General features: G+C 43.6%; 1 protein-coding gene across 2 annotated transcripts in view; it reads right to left on the reverse strand.

Annotated features, from left to right (window-relative positions):
* parp8 (poly (ADP-ribose) polymerase family, member 8) overlaps positions 1-21,141 on the reverse strand; it is a 443,855-nt gene that overhangs the window by 242,371 nt on the left and 180,343 nt on the right. For both annotated transcript variants that reach the window (XM_078550076.1, XM_078550068.1), the window contains exons 4-5: positions 14,548-14,637; positions 8,938-9,008 (exon numbers count right to left, since the gene is read on the reverse strand). In XM_078550076.1, the coding sequence (XP_078406202.1) occupies positions 8,938-9,008; positions 14,548-14,637 (161 nt within the window). The remainder of the gene's footprint in view (positions 1-8,937; positions 9,009-14,547; positions 14,638-21,141) is intronic.

The following is a 21,141-nucleotide window of genomic DNA, read 5'->3' on the forward strand; positions in this document are numbered from 1 at the left end:
AAATAGGGCCCAAGCTACTTGCTCACTGCACAAGCTTGATGCTGAAATTGAACGCATCAAAGGCATCCTGCGGGGTAATGCCTACCCTGATCAGATCATTTCACACTGTATAATCGCACAAACTCATGAACAAGCCTAAGACTGTCACTTTCGGCCCTGAAAAGTGCCCTGTCTACCTCAGATTACCCTGGAAGGGCAAGGTATCACAAAAATTTGAGTCACAGGTGAAGCTAGCCGTTTCACACTGCTACCATGCAGCAGCAACACGAGTAGCATTCGCCACTAACAGGATTCTGCCTATCGCACAAATGAGTAACGTGGCATATGAATTTCAGTGCCAGTGTGATGCTACGTATGTAGTCCATACATCCTGTAGACTTTCAGATTGCATCAAACAGCATGTGATAGCCATTTTCTGGTTTATTCCTCAGGCCAATGCCTTGACCAATGAGAGTCAAGCTGCCTGAATTAAATTTCAAACAATGCTTGGCAGTTATCTGTCAGTCACAATTAACTGGTGCATTTTCCATGGCAATACCTCTACCAATCAAATCCACATTATCCTGAACCAACCGCATACTAGCCATCCAACCAACTGAGTTAACCAGGGACTAGGCCTATATTCCCTGGAATTTAGGAGAATGAGAGGCGATCTAAACAAAACATGTTTCCTCTGACTGAGGAATCTAAAACATCGGTCACAGTCTCAGAATAAGGGGTTGACCATTTAGGACCAAGATGAGGAGAAATTTCCTCACTGGAAAGGTTCTGAATCTTTGGAAGTCTGTAGGGTGCTCAGTCATTGGGTATTTCCAGGACAGAATTTGATAACATTTTGGGTACTAAGGGAAATAAGGAATATGGGGATAGTGCAGGATGGCTGAATTGAGGTGGATCAGTCACAATCTTGTTGAATGGCATACAGGTTTGAGGGTCACATTTCAGATGTTTCTGTTTCTTATGTTCATATGAAAAGCAAGGCAAGTGGCAAAATAGGGAAAAATGGAGGTAGAATCTTAGCAATGACACAACACTGTTAACATGATAGTGCTCTCAGAAGCTCATTTTGGAGTGATGTTCAATATACAGTTTCATTCCTCATTTGCACCTTTTAATACATTAACAATTTAATCATGGTCCAGATTTTGCAATCAGCAGCAAACGAATGGTGCTAGTCATCCATTATGCTTATACTTGCCCATTTTTGCACTGGAAACTGGTTAAGAGAGAGTAAAAGCAGTTCAACCTTCTCCACAAGGGATCTGGGATTTGCATGAACAGCGCAAATAATAGTGTGCTTCCTTAATCAATCAGATCGAAGAACCCTTACTGAGACATGCAGGGGTTAATTTTAACCTGCAAAAATGGGTGATTTTGGTTTGGGTGAGGGGTTGACAGGTTAAAAATCTGAAATAGGAACCCAACTCATCTTGAAACTGCCCATCTCAAGTTTTAATGGAGGCAGAATGGGGAACAAGTGGCTAATCACTTGCAGGAGACAGATCAGGCATTGAAATCTTTTAAGGAGGCTGCATGCCTCCTTTTTATCTTTGTTTCTATTTGTTACCCAGTTGCCGAGATTCCCAGATGTTGGGATGTTGGGAGACCCAACAGAGAAAAAGATAAATACTTGCATTTACATAGCACCTTTCACATCCTCAGGACATCCCAAAGTGCTTTACAGCCAATTAAGTATTTTTCAATTGTAGTCACTGTATTAATGTAGGAAATGTGGTAGCCAATTTGTACATAGCAATATCCCACAAACAGTGATGTGATAATGACCAGATAATCTGTTTTTTTTTACATGCTGTTAATTGAAGGATAAGCATTGCCAGTATACTGGGAATATCTTTCCAGTTATTCTTCAAGTAGTGTCAAAGGATCTTTGACATCCACCTGAGACAGCAGACAGGGCCTTGGTTTAACATCTCATCCAAAAGGTAGTAACTCCAACTGTGCATGCTCCCTTAGTTCTGCACTAGCATTTCAGCATAGATTTTTATACTGAAGTCCCTGGAGTGGGACCAGAGCCCACAGCATTCTGACTTAGGGATGAGAGTGCTACAAACAGAGCCACAGCTGATACTGAACAAAAGGGCAGGTTCCATAAGGTAAGTCTCTTTACAGTATTGCTTGTGGACAAGGAGCGACAGAAGCAGGCCCAACGCACTCACCGGTAAACCTCACACCACCCGTGATCAGATGACCCACTGCCCTCCCCCAACCCACCATCATCACGCTGCCCCTGACCACCATCTCTTCTCCCTCCAACCCCTGTGACTGGACCAACTCCACCATGATCTCATCCCTTTTCAATCACCATCTGTGCCTTCTCCTGACAACTATCTGCTCCCCCCATTTCCATGATTTCTTGCAGCCCCAAACCAGAATCCTGACAGTGATCTCTCTCCACCCACTGCTCCAGTGTCTCCTTCTGCTACAGGCTTTCCTGCACGACAGGCAACCAGCATGTCAATTAGCCTGGCTACAGGGCAGGAAACCTAGGGAAAAAATTTAAGAGACATCCTATAATTAAAAACTGCAGCACATTCAGAAACTGGTTTCCTGTCCATAACTCCTCCTCCTCTCCTCCCCCGCTCTGAATTTGTCTCTGAGATAAAATCGGGATAGCAGAGTCTAAACCAGGGAGTGTAAATTGGGATAGTTAATCCATGTTCAAATCAGGTACTAAAAGCAAAATAAAGAGAGTATAGGAATGATGGGATTAAGAGAAAGAGATAAAAAAGAGACAGAAAAAATCGATCTAAAAAATAAGTTCTTTAAATCTCCAGCAGTATGTAATATCTGAAAGAATGAGGTGGCACATTTCTAAATTTAACTTTCAGATTAAGATTGTTGGGCAGTAATTAAGGTTTAACACCTTGAACTTCATATGCATTTGAGTGGACAAGCCCTAATTTTTTTGATGCATTTAGTTAGTATCCATCACTTAAGCACTGCAAATCCATGTGTTTAAATGCAGAGCCTCTCAACAAGATACTGTCAAAGCAAAAAATTTAGGAGGAGACTGGTAAGTCAAACAGTAACTTCCCAATTCCTGCATTAAACTGCGAATATGCAGATGGTGGAAATTACTGCCCAATTCACTTCATAATAACACTGAGCATGGAAAATGGCATGTTGTTTCTGCGCAAAATCCAGAATAAATTGCAAAATGAAGAAAGCTTGGGGAGTGGCTGATGAGGGACCTTTTCTCCAAATAAAATCAGTGGTGGCCAAATGGTGATGAGAGAAAATGTGTCGCAAGTGCAACAGCGTACAACTGTATTAATACAATTATTATAATAACAAAAAATAATACAACTATTCACCATCCGCCCATCCCATCCCAGCTGACACTCATTAGACCTAGAGCTTTTGTGAATTGCTGCTGTTTATCCAGCTGTGCAAGAGAAGGAAATAAAGTGTTTTTGAATGACAGCCTATACTACGTTAGGCAACTAAAGTTAGACCACCAATTGAAAATAAACCCCCAGATGAAGGTGGGCCGTTTGCTGAGAATAGGCTTAGAAAGCCATTGAAGTGTCGGCCTAGGGTAAGTAGTAGTACTTTTGCCTCTCAGTCAGGTTTTTATTAAGATGATGAGTTTAAACCTCACACCCAGGTGCAGTATTTCTATTTGAACCCTCCTTCCTTGAGATTATTTTCATTTTGCTTTCATGTAATGGAGTTCCTTAGGGTCAATAACTTTTCAATGGCCACCTTCATTCTTTTTTTAACAGTATCTCAAGCTTTCCCTGTGGAGGGACACTCTTGCTATTGTTGGCCCACATGGAAACATTAAAACAAAAATTCAACTGAAACATCACTGGAACTCTTCTTGCTCTGGTTCTACCTGCTGCTAGCTTTTACTGTTGGCTGCAGCAGTGAAAGAGATTCCCTGAACCGACTAAAAATTGCATTGGTGTCTGATTTATGCCATTGGATCCCCACATTTTTTTTAATATTTGTTTATGGGATGTACTGGCAAAGCCCACATTTATTGTCCATCCCTAACTGCCCTTGAGGAAGTGGTGGTGAGTTGAGTTCTTCAACCGCTGCAGTCCATATGGTGTAGGAACGCTGACAGTGCTGTTAGGAAGGGGGTTCCAGGATTTTGAACCAGCGTCAGTGAAGGCACAGTGATATAGTTCCAAGCTGGAATGATGTATAACTTGGATCAGGACATACAAGCACGAGTTCCTATGTGCCTACTAACCTAGCTCTTTGAGGCAGTAGAGGTCCTGGGTTTGAGAGGTGCAATTGAAAAAGCCTTTGCAAGTTGCTGCAATGCAATTTGATGAGTCACCTTCTCCATAATTAAAAGCAACGGTGGGTAAAAGGTGATGCAAACATATACTTCACAAAATAAATATAGAAGGGTGCGCCTGGCAATGATTTATAACATCTGCCCACAAAATTCCTGCTGGTTGGCAAATCAGGCCTTGAGTTTTTGTGAATTGTCTCAGGATTTTGTTGGGCCCAAAGAAGTCTCCACCGCTGGGTGGAGAACCAGCAGGAGGCCCCCAGCAGTTCTGTGGGGGAGGCCTGATGGAATCAAGTGCCTGAACTGGCTACAGTGGAGTTTTCCCTGTGATTGAGGTCATCGGAGGTGGAAGATCCCCCTGCTGAGAGCTAATCAGAGGCCGGCAGCTCGTTATTGTTGCCAGTGCTACTGCACCCACCCGAGGCCTATGACCTGAGGTCCCTCGACGGTTAAAGGTGAATGAAGGCGGGATGAGGGCTGTGGGGTGGGGTCACAGAAAATGGGTGGAGGACATTTGAAGGCAAGAGTAAGACAGTGGCTCTCAGTGGCCACCTCCCTGCCCGATGCTGGGCCTCTCAATCGAGTACAGAATACCTGATAGCAAGGGATCCGTTCTGCCCCATCCCAGCCCACCACCGGGAAGCTGCCACCAATCCCAACGGATTTTGCTGGACATTCTTCCAAGGGTGTGGGTGATACATGGGGCCTCTATTTAATCCCTAAGCCACCATTAAATTGTGGTGGGCTCCCATGTCAGCGCCTTCTACCCTCTTACTTAATTGAGGAAGGTTTTCCCAACATCAGGAGACTGGCGTGGAGCCTCTCCTACTTAAGTTGGCCCAGTTGCCACCATTTCTACTGCAACGGGCTCCTGCTGTAGAAGAAAGGGAAAACAAGTGCTTATGAAGGATAGCCTCTACTATGTTGAACAACTAAAGGTGGACCGCCAATTGAAGATAAACACCGACCGGGGGTGGGGAGGGGGGGTCTCTCCTGGGAGTAGGCCTAGAATGCCACTAGAATCATAAAATGGTTACAGCACAGAAGGAGGCCAAGTTAGACTCCAAGGGAAAATCCTGAGAAACTGGAGATAAAAAAGAATTAAAACAGCCATTGAAAATTTGACCTTGAGCCTTCCTTCCACTAGGGAAAGGTATTTGCCCCAACGGACTCCAATATATGAAAACAAAATGAAAATAATATCAGGGCAGGAATGTTCAAACAACAAGAACAGAAGGCTAAATAAAAACAGAATTACCTGGAAAAACTCAGCAAGTCTGGCAGCATCGGTGGAGAAGAAATCAGTCAACGTTTCGAGCCCTCATGGCCCTTCAGCAGAACTGAAGCATAGTTTCAACAAGGGAGAAATATAAATTGGTTTAAGGTGGGTGGGGGGGAAGAGACACATTGAGGGTGTGGTGTGAGCAGATAATCAAAAGATGTCAGAGACAAAAGGGTCAAAGGGGTGTTGAAGGTGGTGGTCTTTGTCTGAGAAAAGTGCTAATTAAGAATGCAAGACAGGATATTCAAAGTACAGCTCTAGTGGGGGTGGGGTGGAAAGACTAAAGGTTTTAGTTTTAGATTTAAAAATAATGGAAATAGGTGGGGAAAGAAGAATCTATATAAATTATTGAAAAAAAAGGCGGGTGGGGGGGGGAAAGAAACGGGGTGGGGATGGGGGGAGGGGGAGTTTAAGATCTAAAGTTGTTGAATTCAATATTCAGCCCAGAAGGCTGTAAAGTGCCTAGTCGGAAGATGAGGTGCTGTTCCTCCAGTTTGCGTTGGGCTTCACTGGAACAATGCAGCAAGCCAAGGACAGACATGTGGGCAAGAGAACAGGGTGGAGTGTTAAAATGGCAAGCGACAGGGAGGTTTGGGTCTTTCTTGCGGACAGACCGCAGGTGTTCCGCAAAACGGTCGCCCAGTTTGCGTTTGGTCTCTCCAATGTAGAGGAGACCGCATTGGGAGCAACGAATGCAGTAGACTAAGTTAGGGGAAATGCAAGTGAAATGATTCACTTGCATTTCCCCTAACTTAGTCTACTGCATTCGTTGCTCCCAATGCGGTCTCCTCTACATTGGAGAGACCAAACGCAAACTGGGCGACCGTTTTGCGGAACACCTGCGGTCTGTCCGCAAGAAAGACCCAAACCTCCCTGTCGCTTGCCATTTTAACACTCCACCCTGTTCTCTTGCCCACATGTCTGTCCTTGGCTTGCTGCATTGTTCCAGTGAAGCCCAACGCAAACTGGAGGAACAGCACCTCATCTTCCGACTAGGCACTTTACAGCCTTCTGGGCTGAATATTGAATTCAACAACTTTAGATCTTAAACTCCCCCTCCCCCCATCCCCACCCCGTTTCTTTCCCCCCCCCACCCGCCTTTTTTTTCAATAATTTATATAGATTCTTCTTTCCCCACCTATTTCCATTATTTTTAAATCTAAAACTAAAACCTTTAGTCTTTCCACCCCACCCCCACTAGAGCTGTACTTTGAATATCCTGTCTTGCATTCTTAATTAGCACTTTTCTCAGACAAAGACCACCACCTTCAACACCTCTTTGACCCTTTTGTCTCTGACATCTTTTGATTATCTGCTCACACCACACCCTCAATGTGTCTCTTCCCCCCCACCCACCTTAAACCAATTTATATTTCTCCCTTGTTGAAACTATGCTTCAGTTCTGCTGAAGGGCCATGAGGGCTCGAAACGTTGACTGATTTCTTCTCCACCGATGCTGCCAGACTTGCTGAGTTTTTCCAGGTAATTCTGTTTTTATTTTGTTTTGGATTTCCAGCATCCGCAGTAGCTTTTAGCTTTTTGTTTTTAAGAACAGAAGGCTGCCCATTCTGTACTTAGGATGTGAAAATACATTAGATTTTAACTGCAAACTTGCCCTTCACTTAACCTGTCATTTGAGTTCCAAAGCACAGTTGGCTATATTTATTTTAATAGAGCTAATCACAGTTGAGATATTGCCTACCTGACTCAGGTGAAATATCTGTTATTTAAGTTATCTGTGGATATGTGATAAGGCTGGCTAAGCGAACAAAGGTACTTCCGAAAGTCAAGCACCTGACATGATATTGATTCAAAAGACCCACAAAACAAGGACTTCTGTTGAATAGAACAAGGGTCCATTCTGTTCTGCATACTTGGGGTGGAAGCTTATTGCAGTGGCAAGCATCCTGATGGCAGGACCGAAAGTGAGTGGGACATCTGCTTGGAGGCAGAATGGCAGGCCATGTGTGCATGCAGCGGCCAGCTAATTAGCTATGCACAGTCAAGGAGCCCGGCCAATAGTAAGGCAGGGCAGGCAGGAAGTTGCTGGCCACTTCACAGTGGCCGAAGGCAGTGGGCACCATATTTAAATGGCACTCAGACAGGCAACCAGTCCCTGCAAGCCATCAGTATCATTCTGCCTGTTTGAGAGGAAAATTTTTAACTTGAACTGCTACTACCCCCTCCTCACCTGCCACACTGGATCCCTAGAGCTGCAAGTCATCAGTCTGCACCCCCCTGCTGTCACCTTTGACTATCCCTCCATCACCTTCGACTCACCCTTCATCACCCTAGCCCTATCTCCTATGACCCATGAATCACCCACCAACACCTTTGATCAACTATCTGCCAACTAGAGTTGCCACCCTGTCACCATCAAGCTGTGCCCCGAGCACCTGAGCCTGCCCCCCGCTCGGCCAACCTGCCAACCATCATCTTCCACCACCAACCCCCACAGCAACCTTGATCTGCCCTCGGTTACCTTCAGCTCTCCCAGCCTCACCGTTGACCTGCCGCCTATTACACTTGATCTCCCCGCTATCATGCTTGTGCTGCCTTTGGTAGAGATTGACCTGTCATCCAGCTCCCTCCCTCTATCCCCTACGGCTCTTCTTAGGGCTACCACGACCCAACCTCCCTTCCCTCAGACAGCCATGCCCCAACTTTCCTGGACAGCTGCCACCCAAGCTCAATGTGACAGCTCAGCCTCCTTTCCCCTGATCTAACAAAATTCCACGAAGAAGAAAAACAGCTCCTACTCACTCCGAATCCACCAGGAAGACTATCTTGCCTGCTGCACGCCACTTTTAACTAGTTGTGAATCTGAAGGCACGTGTTTCTCATTTGCTGCTGACTTAATTGCAAAGATGCAATTTAATCTGGTAACCGTGTGTTTTAAAGAGTATGCATGACATGCTCGTGCATAAAAACAGGTTCCCACTACTTGCCATTGGGAACAAAGATTCACCTTTAATCTGCTGCCAACTTACTTCCCAACTTTAATCCTGCCATTGGGAAGCTGACATTTCGCCTCCCACACAATTAAGTGCCCCTGGCCACCTTGTTTCCTGCTCCCGGGAGCTTCACTAGATTCTGCCCTTGGATTTGCATATGAACAATAAAATTAGGCCATTGGTAAGGCTGAATCATGTGAAGATACCAACACCACAATCATTAAAAAAATGTTTTTGGCCTGTTTAAACATTCAATTTATGATTTAACGCTAAAAAATGATACAGAACAGTAGGTGCACGAGCAACACAAAGCAACTTTATATCATTTGCAGAATACAGTTTTGTGTGGAAGATAAATATACAGACAACTCCACTTAAATGTCAGGAAAGCTGATAAAAATGTTTGGACAAGTTGGTTAAATGGCATTTACCTGGCACCTCTCATTGTGCAGCTTTGTTCTGACTGACAGGCAACCTGTGGCATCATTATTGATCCTTAATTCTGAAAAATAAAAGGAGAAGTTACAATCTCTGGTTCATAATTAAAGGAAGACACACCAGTAACATTTCTACCCTGCAGCATCCTCCCAGAGCAAAGTTAGCTTTGCAGTGCAGGAGAGTGGTTTATTTTCAATGCTTTAAAAAAAACACCAGTTTTCAGCAAGCTCATTTTTAAAAGAACAAAGAAAAGTACAACACAGGAACAGACCCTTCAGCCCTCCAAGCCTGCGCCAATCATATTGCCCATCAACTAAAACATAAATGCTTGAACACCACCCTAGATGTCTTTGTTCTTGTGATACACATTATTTAATTTGGTTAAAATATGCTAAGTATTAAATCTGGGCCTGTTTCATACCTATGTAAAGGGATACTGCATAAATATGTAGTGTTTTACTATGGGGTCGCTTTGCTCGTGAACCGATTGCACGCTTTTCTGTCCACAGGTGAGTCGATTACAATATACTGCAGACACAGAGACCAATGTGAAATGAAGCACATACTATTTATTTACACGAGCAACAGAGCACTAACGTGATGTGTGCTTCTCCAACCAGACCCTATGTTAGCCTAACATTAACATGTTGGCCCGCGCTACACAGCTATTGGGTAATACAGTCACGTGGTCAATCTGCTCACATTCCCTTAAAGGTGTATTACACCTCAGATTACCTACCACAAAATACATCTTCATTATTGTTTCTGTTGAATGGGTGGTTAATAGACATCAATGTGGCAAGGCGATAGTTTCCAGGCCGTATGTGTTTAAACGTTTCATTCCGTTCCATCATCTGTGTTTTACTATTTTTAGATTCTGTACCATTATTCACAACTGAATGATGGTCCTATCTTCAAAAGGCAACATATATTTAAAAAAGAGTGACCACTATCAATTGTTAGGGACAATCTCAGCTTGAGCATGTCAGAAGAAGGTGCTCCATAACAAAACCTAAGTTATGTATATTATCACAACAGCAGACTTCCCAGAACCACAAGCCACTGCTGAGGTAAAGCTGACGGGACTGCTTGTTTTAACTGAAGTCTGAAGACGGAAAACATAAATTAACCCAGTGCAACTGCTTCTCGAATTATAATAGGCATTTGTGGCTCAGTATATTATCTTGCCCAATTTCTTCCATTCTGCAGATAATTAAATTATCAATAAATCTGATGATTTATTTTAACCACATGGAAGATGTCTAGAATGTGATAGTTTCCATCCTTCAGATTTCAAAGAAGTAGCGAGACTTCTACATGAATTTTAGTGTTTAGTATCAAGTATTAACCCAGACAAATACAGCCTATGATGCAAACTCCTTGGTCACAAGACATGGAATCTGCTGGTACATATCTATTGGAACAAAGTCAGCGCTATAAAAAGTGAAACTATAACAGGGGAAACTTCTTATGCACTTTGACACACCCTCCTTGTCAAATGTACTACTTCTATGGTCAGAATTGTTGCAGATAACATTAATTAAAAAATAGTTTTATTGCACTGTCACTATTATGCCCTCAACCAATACCATTGGCTGTAAACCACTTTTGTACACCCAAATAATGAGCTAAATGCATGCAGGTCCTTCTGTTTTCTTTCTTTTCTTCCTTGATTCCTAGACTCAATAGGCAAGAAGCTGCATTTGAACATTCAGTGCCAACTTTCTTTCCATCATGATGGAAAATCTAGCAGAGTATATAACATGTGGAAAATCTGCAAAGGCAAATTTACAATAGTGGCGGAGGTTAAAATCTACCTCAGGAAAACAAATAAAATATTCTGTGTGTGACAGCAGTTGAGAAACTCACCTGCTATGAGTGCATCTTGAGAAGTTAGGGCAGTACATCTGCCATTAATTGAAATGTACTGGTGGGATTAATGTTCTCTACCACCTGCACATAATTAGAAAATTACCCCCACTCCCAAATTTTATTGAGAATTCAATAAATTTAAAAAAAAGACAAGAATCGCTTAACTTTTGCATTGTGCCTTTTGTCCAGATTACAAAACAGCTATTAACATGGATTCAAGGGTATGCATCCACAAAGATGCACCATTAATACTATGTCACTTTGTCACTGTGACAACTAGCATAATGAGCATCCCGAAGTTTTTCACGACTGAAATTGTCCATGCATCATGTCTAGGGATGTTCTATCTAAATTAATTGATGGAGATTGATTCCAATGATTAGTCAGCAACATCATTATTGTGGTATCATGTGACTACCAAGAACATAGAAGATGAACTAATCGGACCTTATTCCTTTTATGTCCAGCATTTCCTATATGTATACATAGCTCTAGCATAAGCATACATTTAGACTGAATACTGCTGGTTTAACTTTGAGAAAATATTTTATTCATAATGTTATTGAGGGCTCTTGGTGTTTATTTTGGGATCCAAAATTTATATTTAAATGATCGCTTTGTTTACACTTCAAAATTTGATTTGAAATTTTGAGATTTTTCCAACACTGGCAGTGAGTGAGGAGTGGGTAGAGGTTTGAGGGGGTGTGAAAAACGAGGGCTATAAGGCCTAAAATATAACTAAACGACTGAGATGAAGTCCCAGACAACCTAAGGGGCCTTTTAACCAGCCTGCCTTGGCACTGGGCTGCCCCTGTTGCCACCTCCAACTAATCTGCTTCCAGGAATGGTGGGCCTGACTGTATTCCAAGCAACGCCCAACCCCCACCCCCTGAGGGGAAATTGGGTCTGATGGGGAATTTTCTGCTGGAGCGAGCTAACTGCCTTGGTAGCAAAAATCTGGCCTTTAAGGAGGCTTGATAGAGGTATTCAAAGTCAGGAGGGGTCTGGACAGAGTAGATAGGGAAAAAATATTTCCCCTGGTGGAAGGATCGAGAACCAGTAGGTACCAATTTAAGATGATTGGCAAAAGCAGCAATGGTAACATGCAGAAAAACATTTATACTCAGTGAATGGTTACGATCTGGAATCACTGCTTGAGAATGTAATGGAGGCAAATTCAATCAAGGCCTTCAAAAGAGAATTGGATAATTGTCTGGGAAAAAAAAATTGAGAGGCTATGGGAGCAGGGGAGTGGGGCTAGGTGAGTTGCCCTTGCAGAGAGCCAGCATGAATACTTTGGGAAAAATAGCCTTCTTCTGTGCTGTACCCATTCTATGGGCAGAATCTTCGCGTCCGCCCGTGCCCGCTCCCGCCTGGCCCGCCCGACGGGGAAAAAATTCATCCCTATGATTCTACGATTAACTGAAGTCAGTCAACTAATGTGACTTACTCATTAACCTATCCTATTTAAATGGGCTGTATGAATATTTTGGCTTCTTTACTTGAAAATGTATGATAACAGTGCCGATGGAATTTGACATTTGTTGCAGATGTGAAATCCTTGCAGCTATAAATCAGAGGGCACAAGTGGTGCACTCCCAGCCTCCGGCCCTGTCATCTGTTACTGACAAACAGCAACAAACACTGAAGTGCAACCGTCCTGTGGAATACTTATGGGTTATCAGGGCGGGAAAAGGTGCCTGTGACCTCTGAACAAAACTAGGATATTTTATAACTGTGCCAACTCGCAGCTCTGCTGCTATTGAAAGCATCCTCCTGTACTGCAAGCTAATTTCAGCAGCTGGCTTTTAAAACAACACTTGTGCTGAATTTTCTCTTTTGATTTTTTATTGTCTGTTCCCATCCTTCTGCTTCTGCCAGCAAACAGAAGCCTTGAGCTGCTCAGCCAGAAGTTGCTTTGTCTGATTATCCCACTGATGGCAACATTTATGTTCAAGGTCGGGGCTGCACTGCCTGTGGAGGCATGGCTTAAAAACACAGACAAGAGTAGTGCCTTGTCCATTGGAAGGAGCACCACGCTTTGTATTCAAAGTTTGCCATCAATAGCAACACCACCAGATTATTACCTACAAAGACATCATTTGGTACATTGATCAATTTGAAATATGAAGTTAAAAACAAAACTAAATTCTAACTTAAAGTTAACATTGCAAATAAAATCGATGTTAATTTGGGACTGGGATCTAATCTCAGATGCAACATATAAATTGGTTGCAGCCCATTTTCATCCATGTACACGGTACACAGCCCACCCAGGAAGCCAGAGGCTCACCTGGAATTGGGGCTTGGACCTCCTTAAGAGATCCCTCGGGAGGGAATTCTGTGGAGAGGGGAGGACTACTCCTACTCCTCCTGACTCCACAGGATCACTTTTTTAACAACGTCAGATTTTGGTTAGGATTAAGCTGCGATGAAGGCTGAAAAATCCTGAGTGGGGCAGGCCTGCAGGAGCCTGCTCTTCTCATTGCCGGTTAATTTAGTTCTTGAAGCTTACACAAACAGCCTAATGCCTGTTTCAAGCTTGCGCCACAACACCTGGACAGCCATTTATGCCAGTATTGCAGCCATACCAATGGTGTTGACTGGGCACAGAACACTACTCCCTAAAATTAGCCCTCATAGTGCCTGTGTTACAGTGGTACAATGAGTGCAACAAGGTCCAATTCCTATTCAAAAGGCACTTTTCTAAAATCCCTTATTGCTGTCATGTTCCGCCATGTTACCTCTCTCTCATTTTGCATAATTTGCCAATGTATTCTGGGCTGAACTGTGTAGTGAGGACTCCCAAAGTGCTCTGCTTGAGCACTTTGAGCTACTTTATTTAAAGAGGGTGCTTGGTGGACTCACATCTTCATGCTGCTTTTGGTTTCTTACAAAGGTTGCTGTTTATCCTCAAAAATGCAACTGATGGAGGCAGAAAAGTGTCCTTAAAATATTTTGAAGAAAAGGAACCTGAGAAGAGTCCATCTCATGACCAAAAATAGACCTTATGAAGTATGAATTTTACATCCAATGACTTCCATTACACCAGTGTGTTTCAATGATGTATTCAATGAGTTGAACACATTTATATTCAGCTACTGACACCACTATTGCACCCTTAATAACTTGGCAGGACTAAGTCTATGGAGGAAACGTGTATCTCTGCACAGCTTGTTGTAGTGACATTGTGGCCGTGCTTTCAGCTGCCAAGGCTCTAAGCTCTGGAATTCCCTTTCAACACCTCTCCACCTCACCACATCTCTTTCCTCCTTTAAGGCACTCCTTAAACGGTACCTCTTTTTTGCCTTAATATCTGCTTACGTGGCTTGATAGATGCTAGTGTGGCTTGATAGATATTATATTACTGATGCTATGTAAATGCAAGTTGCTGCTGTGCACATGTTTATAAAAGGTCGTATTTGTGATTTTCCCGACTTCAAACTACAGAACAAACTTCCCTTTATTCTACATAGTATTGCAAAGAAAATACTGCACAAAAACAGGCCATTCAACCCAACTGGCACTTTTGCTGCGCACCAGTCTCCTCCCATCCCTCTTTATCTAGCTTATGAGCACCATCTTCTATTCCTTCCTCCTTCATGTGTTTATCTAACTTTCCCTTAACTGTATCTACTTCCTCTCTTTTTCTCCTATTTTGGAATAGGAAAGTTCTTAATTATGATAACACGTGACATTATAGAAGCTTTTCTAAATTACAAGCTCCTTACCTGTTGCTATTCTTTGGAAAATTACTGGAATGGGGTCTCTCGTGACTAACACATCATCATCATTCTCTGAATTTGACACATACGTATTGTCTAGAAGGAATAAGAAGACAGCATACATTAAATTATTTAACATTATTCACATGCAGGTTAGTTTGTACATTCAGAAAGCAACACTGAAAATGATTTTGAAACTGTTCACTTCCAGCAGAAGTTGGGATTTTTAATTCTGTTTCATTGGTGCATTTTGGGTGCTCACCAGCAAGAGGCTGAAAACAACAGACTCCATTGACTGAGGCACGTCATCTGACAGAAACGTCACAAAAATAAGCCCCTGGGACTTTCCAATTAATAAGCGCATCAATTGTGGTTCAAAGAACAAATCTGATTTCCCAAAGTTCAAAATTACAGGAGGAACATTATGGAACAATGGAAGTGCAAAATTTGGATTTCAGTAATGTCATCCTTTCCCAACGCACTGCATGAAAGAGAAGCAATGGTGGCCATCTCTTGCTTTATGCAGGGACATCCAGCATATAGCACAAAAGTTAGTTTTAGCAACCTGAAAAGGAAACAGATTACTGCTGTGATATGGATATAATTATATTAGAATTATTCATTGTCCCTTTACAAATAGATAAACATTTGATAAATGTGATAAATATGCCCCTATATAATGAACTGAGTGAGGTCATGAACGCACGCATTTCCCAAACATATTTTCTTGGAATGATAACAGCTAATACAATGGGCTACATTTTAACTTTGAAGAAAATCAATTGATAGTGAATGGGGTCAGGCAGCTCGCCAATGAATCAATAACAGATTTTGGGACAAAAACAAGAAGTGCTGGAAAAACTCAGCAGGTCTGATAGTATCTGTGGAGAGAAAGACAAAGTTAACGTTTCGAGACTGCATGACTCTTCACCAGAGCTAAAGGGAAGTAAAAGTATGGTGAAATATATATTGTTTAAGGGGGCAGGGGGGAAACAGGTGAAGCTGGATAGAAGGCCAGTGATAAGGGGAGGTAAAGGAGAGATTGCAAAAGATGTCATAAACAATAGGTCGAAGGGGTGATACTGACTAAAGGAGGTGTTAATGGTGACATTAAGAGTAGAAAGCAGAATGAGCAAGTTACAGATGGCCCTAGTGGGGGTATCACCATCATCAACACCCCTTCGACCTTTTGTTTATGATATATTTTGCAATCTCTCCTTTGCCTCCACCTATCACTGGCCTTCTATCCAGCTTCACCTGCCCCACCCCCCTTGAACAATGTTTATTTCATCATATTTTTATTAGATTTTGGGCCCTGTGTTAACAACAGGATCAGTGCAGAAGGGTGTCAGAGGCATAATCCAAGCATACCTGCCGGGATTGCAGCACGCAGACTTTCTGAGTCAATGTGCCTTTTTACCTGCCATACTGCACTCACGTTATGTAATTGGTGGCAAAAAACAAATTACAACTGGCATATTGTACGGCAGGATAAATTGTGCACAAATGAAAGAAGAGAATATACTGTTTCACCTACATTACAGAGTGACAAATTACAAGGTTGTGAACACAGTGAACTAAGCCATTTGGTATTGTAATGGCATTGAGTGTTCAGCATCTTCCAATTACTGTAATCACTGTTTGCTGTTCTGCATAGGGTTGCCAAACCTACAGGATTGGCCTGGAGCCTCCAGGAGTTGAAGACCCCACAGCAATCTGCAAGCTTGGAGAAAGATCATGGGGATATTAAAAGAAAAATTACTTTTTTTATTTTCTTTGAACATTTCTCTTTAACAGATATTAAAATACTGAAAATGGGGGGGGGAAAGGGCTGTTAGGCTGACAGCCAAGCATCATTCAATTGGGTAATGAGTCTTTTTGCTTTCCAATTGGCATAGGAAGGTAGCACATCACAAGCATGGGTGTGTTGGCCAACTAATGTTTGGAGTGTGGGGCAAGTCATGTGATGAAACCTCCGGGGATACATTTAACCACAGTTGGCAACCCTAGTCCTACACCACAAAACAGAATCTTTTAAGTATTAAATTGTATACTGGTGAAATTTTACTTTAAAGCAACCTCAGTAGGAAGCAGATACAGCAATGAACAGGCTATAGCAAAATTTACATAATGTTTCTATCCATACCCGAAAAATAAAATGAGATAAATGGGCCTTATGTGACTTATATGGGTGGTGGCATTTGGAGGCATGAACTATCCTGTGCTATCTGTGTTGCCTGTACTATCAGCAAATTTCTCCGAAAAACTTCTTTCATTTCCTTTATCTTTAGCATAAAGACATAAATATTGGGGCATTTTGAAAGGAACTTCGACACTTTTAGAGCAGTGGCTATCTAAAAAGTGGCAGTGTACCTTAAAAAGCTCCTTTCCTCAATAGTGATGACATTGTTGCCCTTCAATACATTGGCAGATGTAAGGCAGGGTGGAAATTCTGTTGAAAATTGCAGGACTGTTCACTGAGATTCCCATAAAAAATTGAAGCAGTGTGAGAACTGTGACAGTGAAGTGGGAAATAGTGAATTAAACATTATAAACTGGGAGCAGGAAATTGAGTTTCAAGTTTCCAAACTCTACTTGAATGATTATGGTCAGAAGAATAATTCCTGCCCAGTTGGATTTCTACCCTTATGTTACTAGTTGCACGGAGTTAAAAGGCTTGAGCAGTCTGAATGGAACATGAGAGTACAGTGATTTTATGGATCGTGTTGCTGTGTTACAGACTGACAGGTTGCATTCTGTTGACATTATTCTCTAAACAGTGAGCTTTTGTTTTCTATTGGGTTTTCAGGGGCATAGAAATAAAAGGCAGCAAATCTTTCTAATGGGACCAGATGGCGATTTGACCTATGCTGCGCTCGCTCATCATGTAGCAACCAGCTAAATAATGTTATTAGTAGTGATTTAGGGAAGAAATTTCCATGTGGTACATTCCCGGGCTATCGTTGGCGAGGAGCCTTGCAGAAGTGAACCCTTTCACAATACGGAAATAAGGCACGCATAAATAGATTTTTAAACCAGTTCACCTTTATCCAACTCTTGTAGGAGTGGCATCAATAAAAGCTCTGAAAATCTGTCAACTGCCCTCATGATGTTGGTCAGTAACAGTGCCCGGAAAATAACAAAAGGTTCACAAGTCAAAAGCAAAGATACAGTTGCTGCTGCAATGTGTGTATTGTTATTTGTGAAAACAATGCAGGCTCAGAATTCTTGATTTGCTGAGAGCCTACAGAAGAGGGGGAACACTGACTGGAAAAAAAGTATTAAACTTCTATGTAACGGGGACAAAAAATTCACAATCATTCACAGAAAATCAAGTGAGAACCTGAAGTGTTTAAACACATAATAATTAATAAATTGCAGCAACCGAGTCTCAACTTCTTCACTGCAGAATCAAAATGCTCTGCTAGCTGATCTGTGGAAGAAACACAATCCCTGCTAATTGGACAGGACATGTTTGCTGGTGCAGCATTACTTCCTCATCATAATAGAAGTGTTAAACAATATCTTGCAGGTCATCATTACAATGCAAAGTCAATGAGAATGGCACCTTACTAATATAAGACAAACAAAATGCCAATTAAAACTGCATTGCACGTAAAGTAACTTTTCTTTTTAATTTAATGTTTTCTTTATTCTTTCATGGGATTTTGCTGCCAAGGCCAGCATTTGTTGCCCACCCCTAATTGCCCTTGAACTGAGTAGTTTGTTAGGCCATTTCAAACAGCAGTTAAGAGCCAGCCACATTGGGCGGAATTTCCTGTGCCCACCGGCATTGGGCGTGAGCAGGAAATATGGAGAGAAGGCAAAAATCGGTTTCACGATGCTGGGAAACCAGTTTGCGGTGGGCCGCATTTCCTGCCATCGGACATTGGGAGCTTCATTGTCATTAATCTGCATATCATTTTAAGCTCAGCTTGCCAGAATCATCCTCCTGTGCAGGATCATCCAAGCACATCGGCGTGATTGCACACAGACGAGTTTACCAACAGCAAATATAAGGCGTGCATCTGGTGAGCTGCACTTGGAAGGGAGCTCGGAGGTGAGTATTGATGCACAGCATTTGCCAGGGTCACCGCTTTAAGGTTGTGGCGCCACATATTCAGGAAAGTCGCATTTCCCCGGCTGTCTGACAGTGAGGTGCCAGGGCAAGGGCTGCACTGCGGTTGAGGTGACTTTGGCGGGGGGAGGAGGGGGGTGAGGGGGCGGAACGGGGTCCATGGCCTGCACTGTGGTTGAGGCGGGTTGAAGGGGGGGGCAAGGGGTGCATTGCGGTTGATGGTGGTGCACAAGCACGTGTGGCAGGGTGGGGTGGAGGGAAGTGGCCACTCATTAGGGAAACCTTGTATAAAGTGACCATTCCTCTGCAGCTGAGACAGTTCAGGCGCAGCCACATTGACATGCTTGGAGTCGGGCCTCTAGCTTATCTGCCCACTCAAGCAACAGAGGGGCCTGAAAGTGTCACCAAGTACTCCAGAGCTTTTCACCCCTCGGGCACAGACTGCAAACTAATGAGCATTTTAGTGGACCGCAGAAAATTGGACAACTGGGCATGTTGCACAATCTCTTTGCTAAAGCTGCCATGGAGCGGTCACTGGTGGAGGTGCTCACAGCCCCTTGCAATGTCATCATTCAGGTCTGGGCCAGTCTCCCCATAGTTCAAGCTAACAGTGCAGCCTTGCAGTGTGGGTTAGGAGAATGCCTGCACCTGAGCTGAGAGCACAGCCGGCAGTCCAATGAGCAAAGCTTCCGTCAATTGGTCAGGTGGAGTGCAGCGGAAGTGGGTGGGTGGGGTTTCGGGCAGCCATACAGCGCACTAATCTCTGCCCATCCAAGTGGTGGCCAGCACTCTCTGGGATGCGTTAAGGGCCTTCAGACTTAACCAAGAGAGGTTCTTAGAACACCCAAACTAACCCATGAGTCCCTCTCTTTCATCCTGCAGGAGGAGTACACCAGGAGCATGAGCCTGGTGACCTAGCTGAATGCCTCGTGGCTTACAGAAAGTGGAGCCAAAGGAGAAGAGAGTGACGGAGGCACCTGGTTGGCCAGAAGGAGGAACAGCACCCTTAGGAAGAAGGGTTGGCTGTGGCTCCTGCACATGCTGCTGAAGAGCCAATGTGAGCCATCACTGGTCAGTGCCCAGCTAGACCCAGGGGGCGGAAATTGCCCAGATTTGCACTAAGTGCGGTAGCGGGCGGGATAAACGACATTTTGCCCGCTGGCATGATGGCAGGTTTTCACGTCATATCATCCCAAACCCCCACCCTCATTACTTATGCACTCCCAGGAAACACACCGTTTCCATGACGGGCAGGCTCTCATTCGCTCTCCGGCCATCACCCACTGTTGCATCACGTCGGGCGCCATATTTAAAGTCCAGCCACAAGCACAGTGCTCATTGCTTCCAGCTCACGACTACTGCATGGAAGACATGGCCAGCAAAGGAAAAAAGACTGCAGCCCCCCGCTTCAATGACAGCTCCCTCGAGCGACTGCTGGATGCTGTGGAGGCACTTCAGGAGAGGACAGCCACCCAATGCCACAAGAGGATGAATGATCTCCTCCATTCCGCCAGGGTAAGTCAATCTTCTCATCACTCTCAATTCACACACTCACAAGCCCAGCACACATCTACAGGGGTCTCACTCACTGCCAGTTCAAGGGGCATCACTATTTACTCTCTCACACATACTGCCATTCTCCTCATCTGTTCCTGGGAATAATCACCACCCACACAGGCCAGGCATACTTATCACCTGGCCTGGCAGGCATATTGCTTACTCTTTCTCCATCTCTATCCATGTAAGACAAGCTGGCACACAACAAGATTGACGGAATGCCCGAAATCAAGAACTTTGAAAACAGTGCCATCCAGCTGGCCGGCCACAATCTGCACCAGTCCTGTGCTGATGGTGAGGTCGGCGCTGCTATACCAAGTGAGGATCCAGTATGCAACATCCATCAGACAACCATGCCGTGAGTGATATGTGCTGTTTCACAGGCCACTGCCATGCACTGCCATGCCATGCTTTTGCAGGCACATCTACCAAACAGCCGACAGATTCCATGACCCAGTATTCCTAGCCTCTAACCTGTTCTTGTAGCCATAGTATTTAAAAGGCTAGTCCAGTTCAGTTTCTGGTCAATGGGAACCCCTAGGATGTTGACAGTGGGGGATTCAGTGATGGTAATGCCATTGAACATCAAGGAGCGATGGTTGGATTCTCTATTGTTGGAGATGGTCATTGCTTGACACTTGTGTGGCGCAAATGTTATTTGCTACTTGTCAGCCCAAGCCTGAATATTGTCCAGGTCTTGCTGCATTTGGACATGGACTGCTTCAGTATCTGAGGAGTCACGAATGGTACTGAACATTGTGCAAACATCAGTGAACATCCCCACTTCTGAGCTTATGATGGAAGGAAGGTCATTGATGAAGCAGCTGAAGATGGTTGGGTGGAGGACACTACCCTGAGGAACTCCTGCAGTGATGTCCTAGAGCTGAGATGACTGACATCCAACAACCACAACCATCTTCCTTTGTGCTAGGTATGACTCCAACCAGTGAAGCATTTTCCCCCTG

Source organism: Cetorhinus maximus, chromosome 1 (assembly GCF_964194155.1).
Source record: "Cetorhinus maximus chromosome 1, sCetMax3.hap1.1, whole genome shotgun sequence".
Taxonomy (NCBI): Eukaryota; Metazoa; Chordata; class Chondrichthyes; order Lamniformes; family Cetorhinidae; genus Cetorhinus; species Cetorhinus maximus.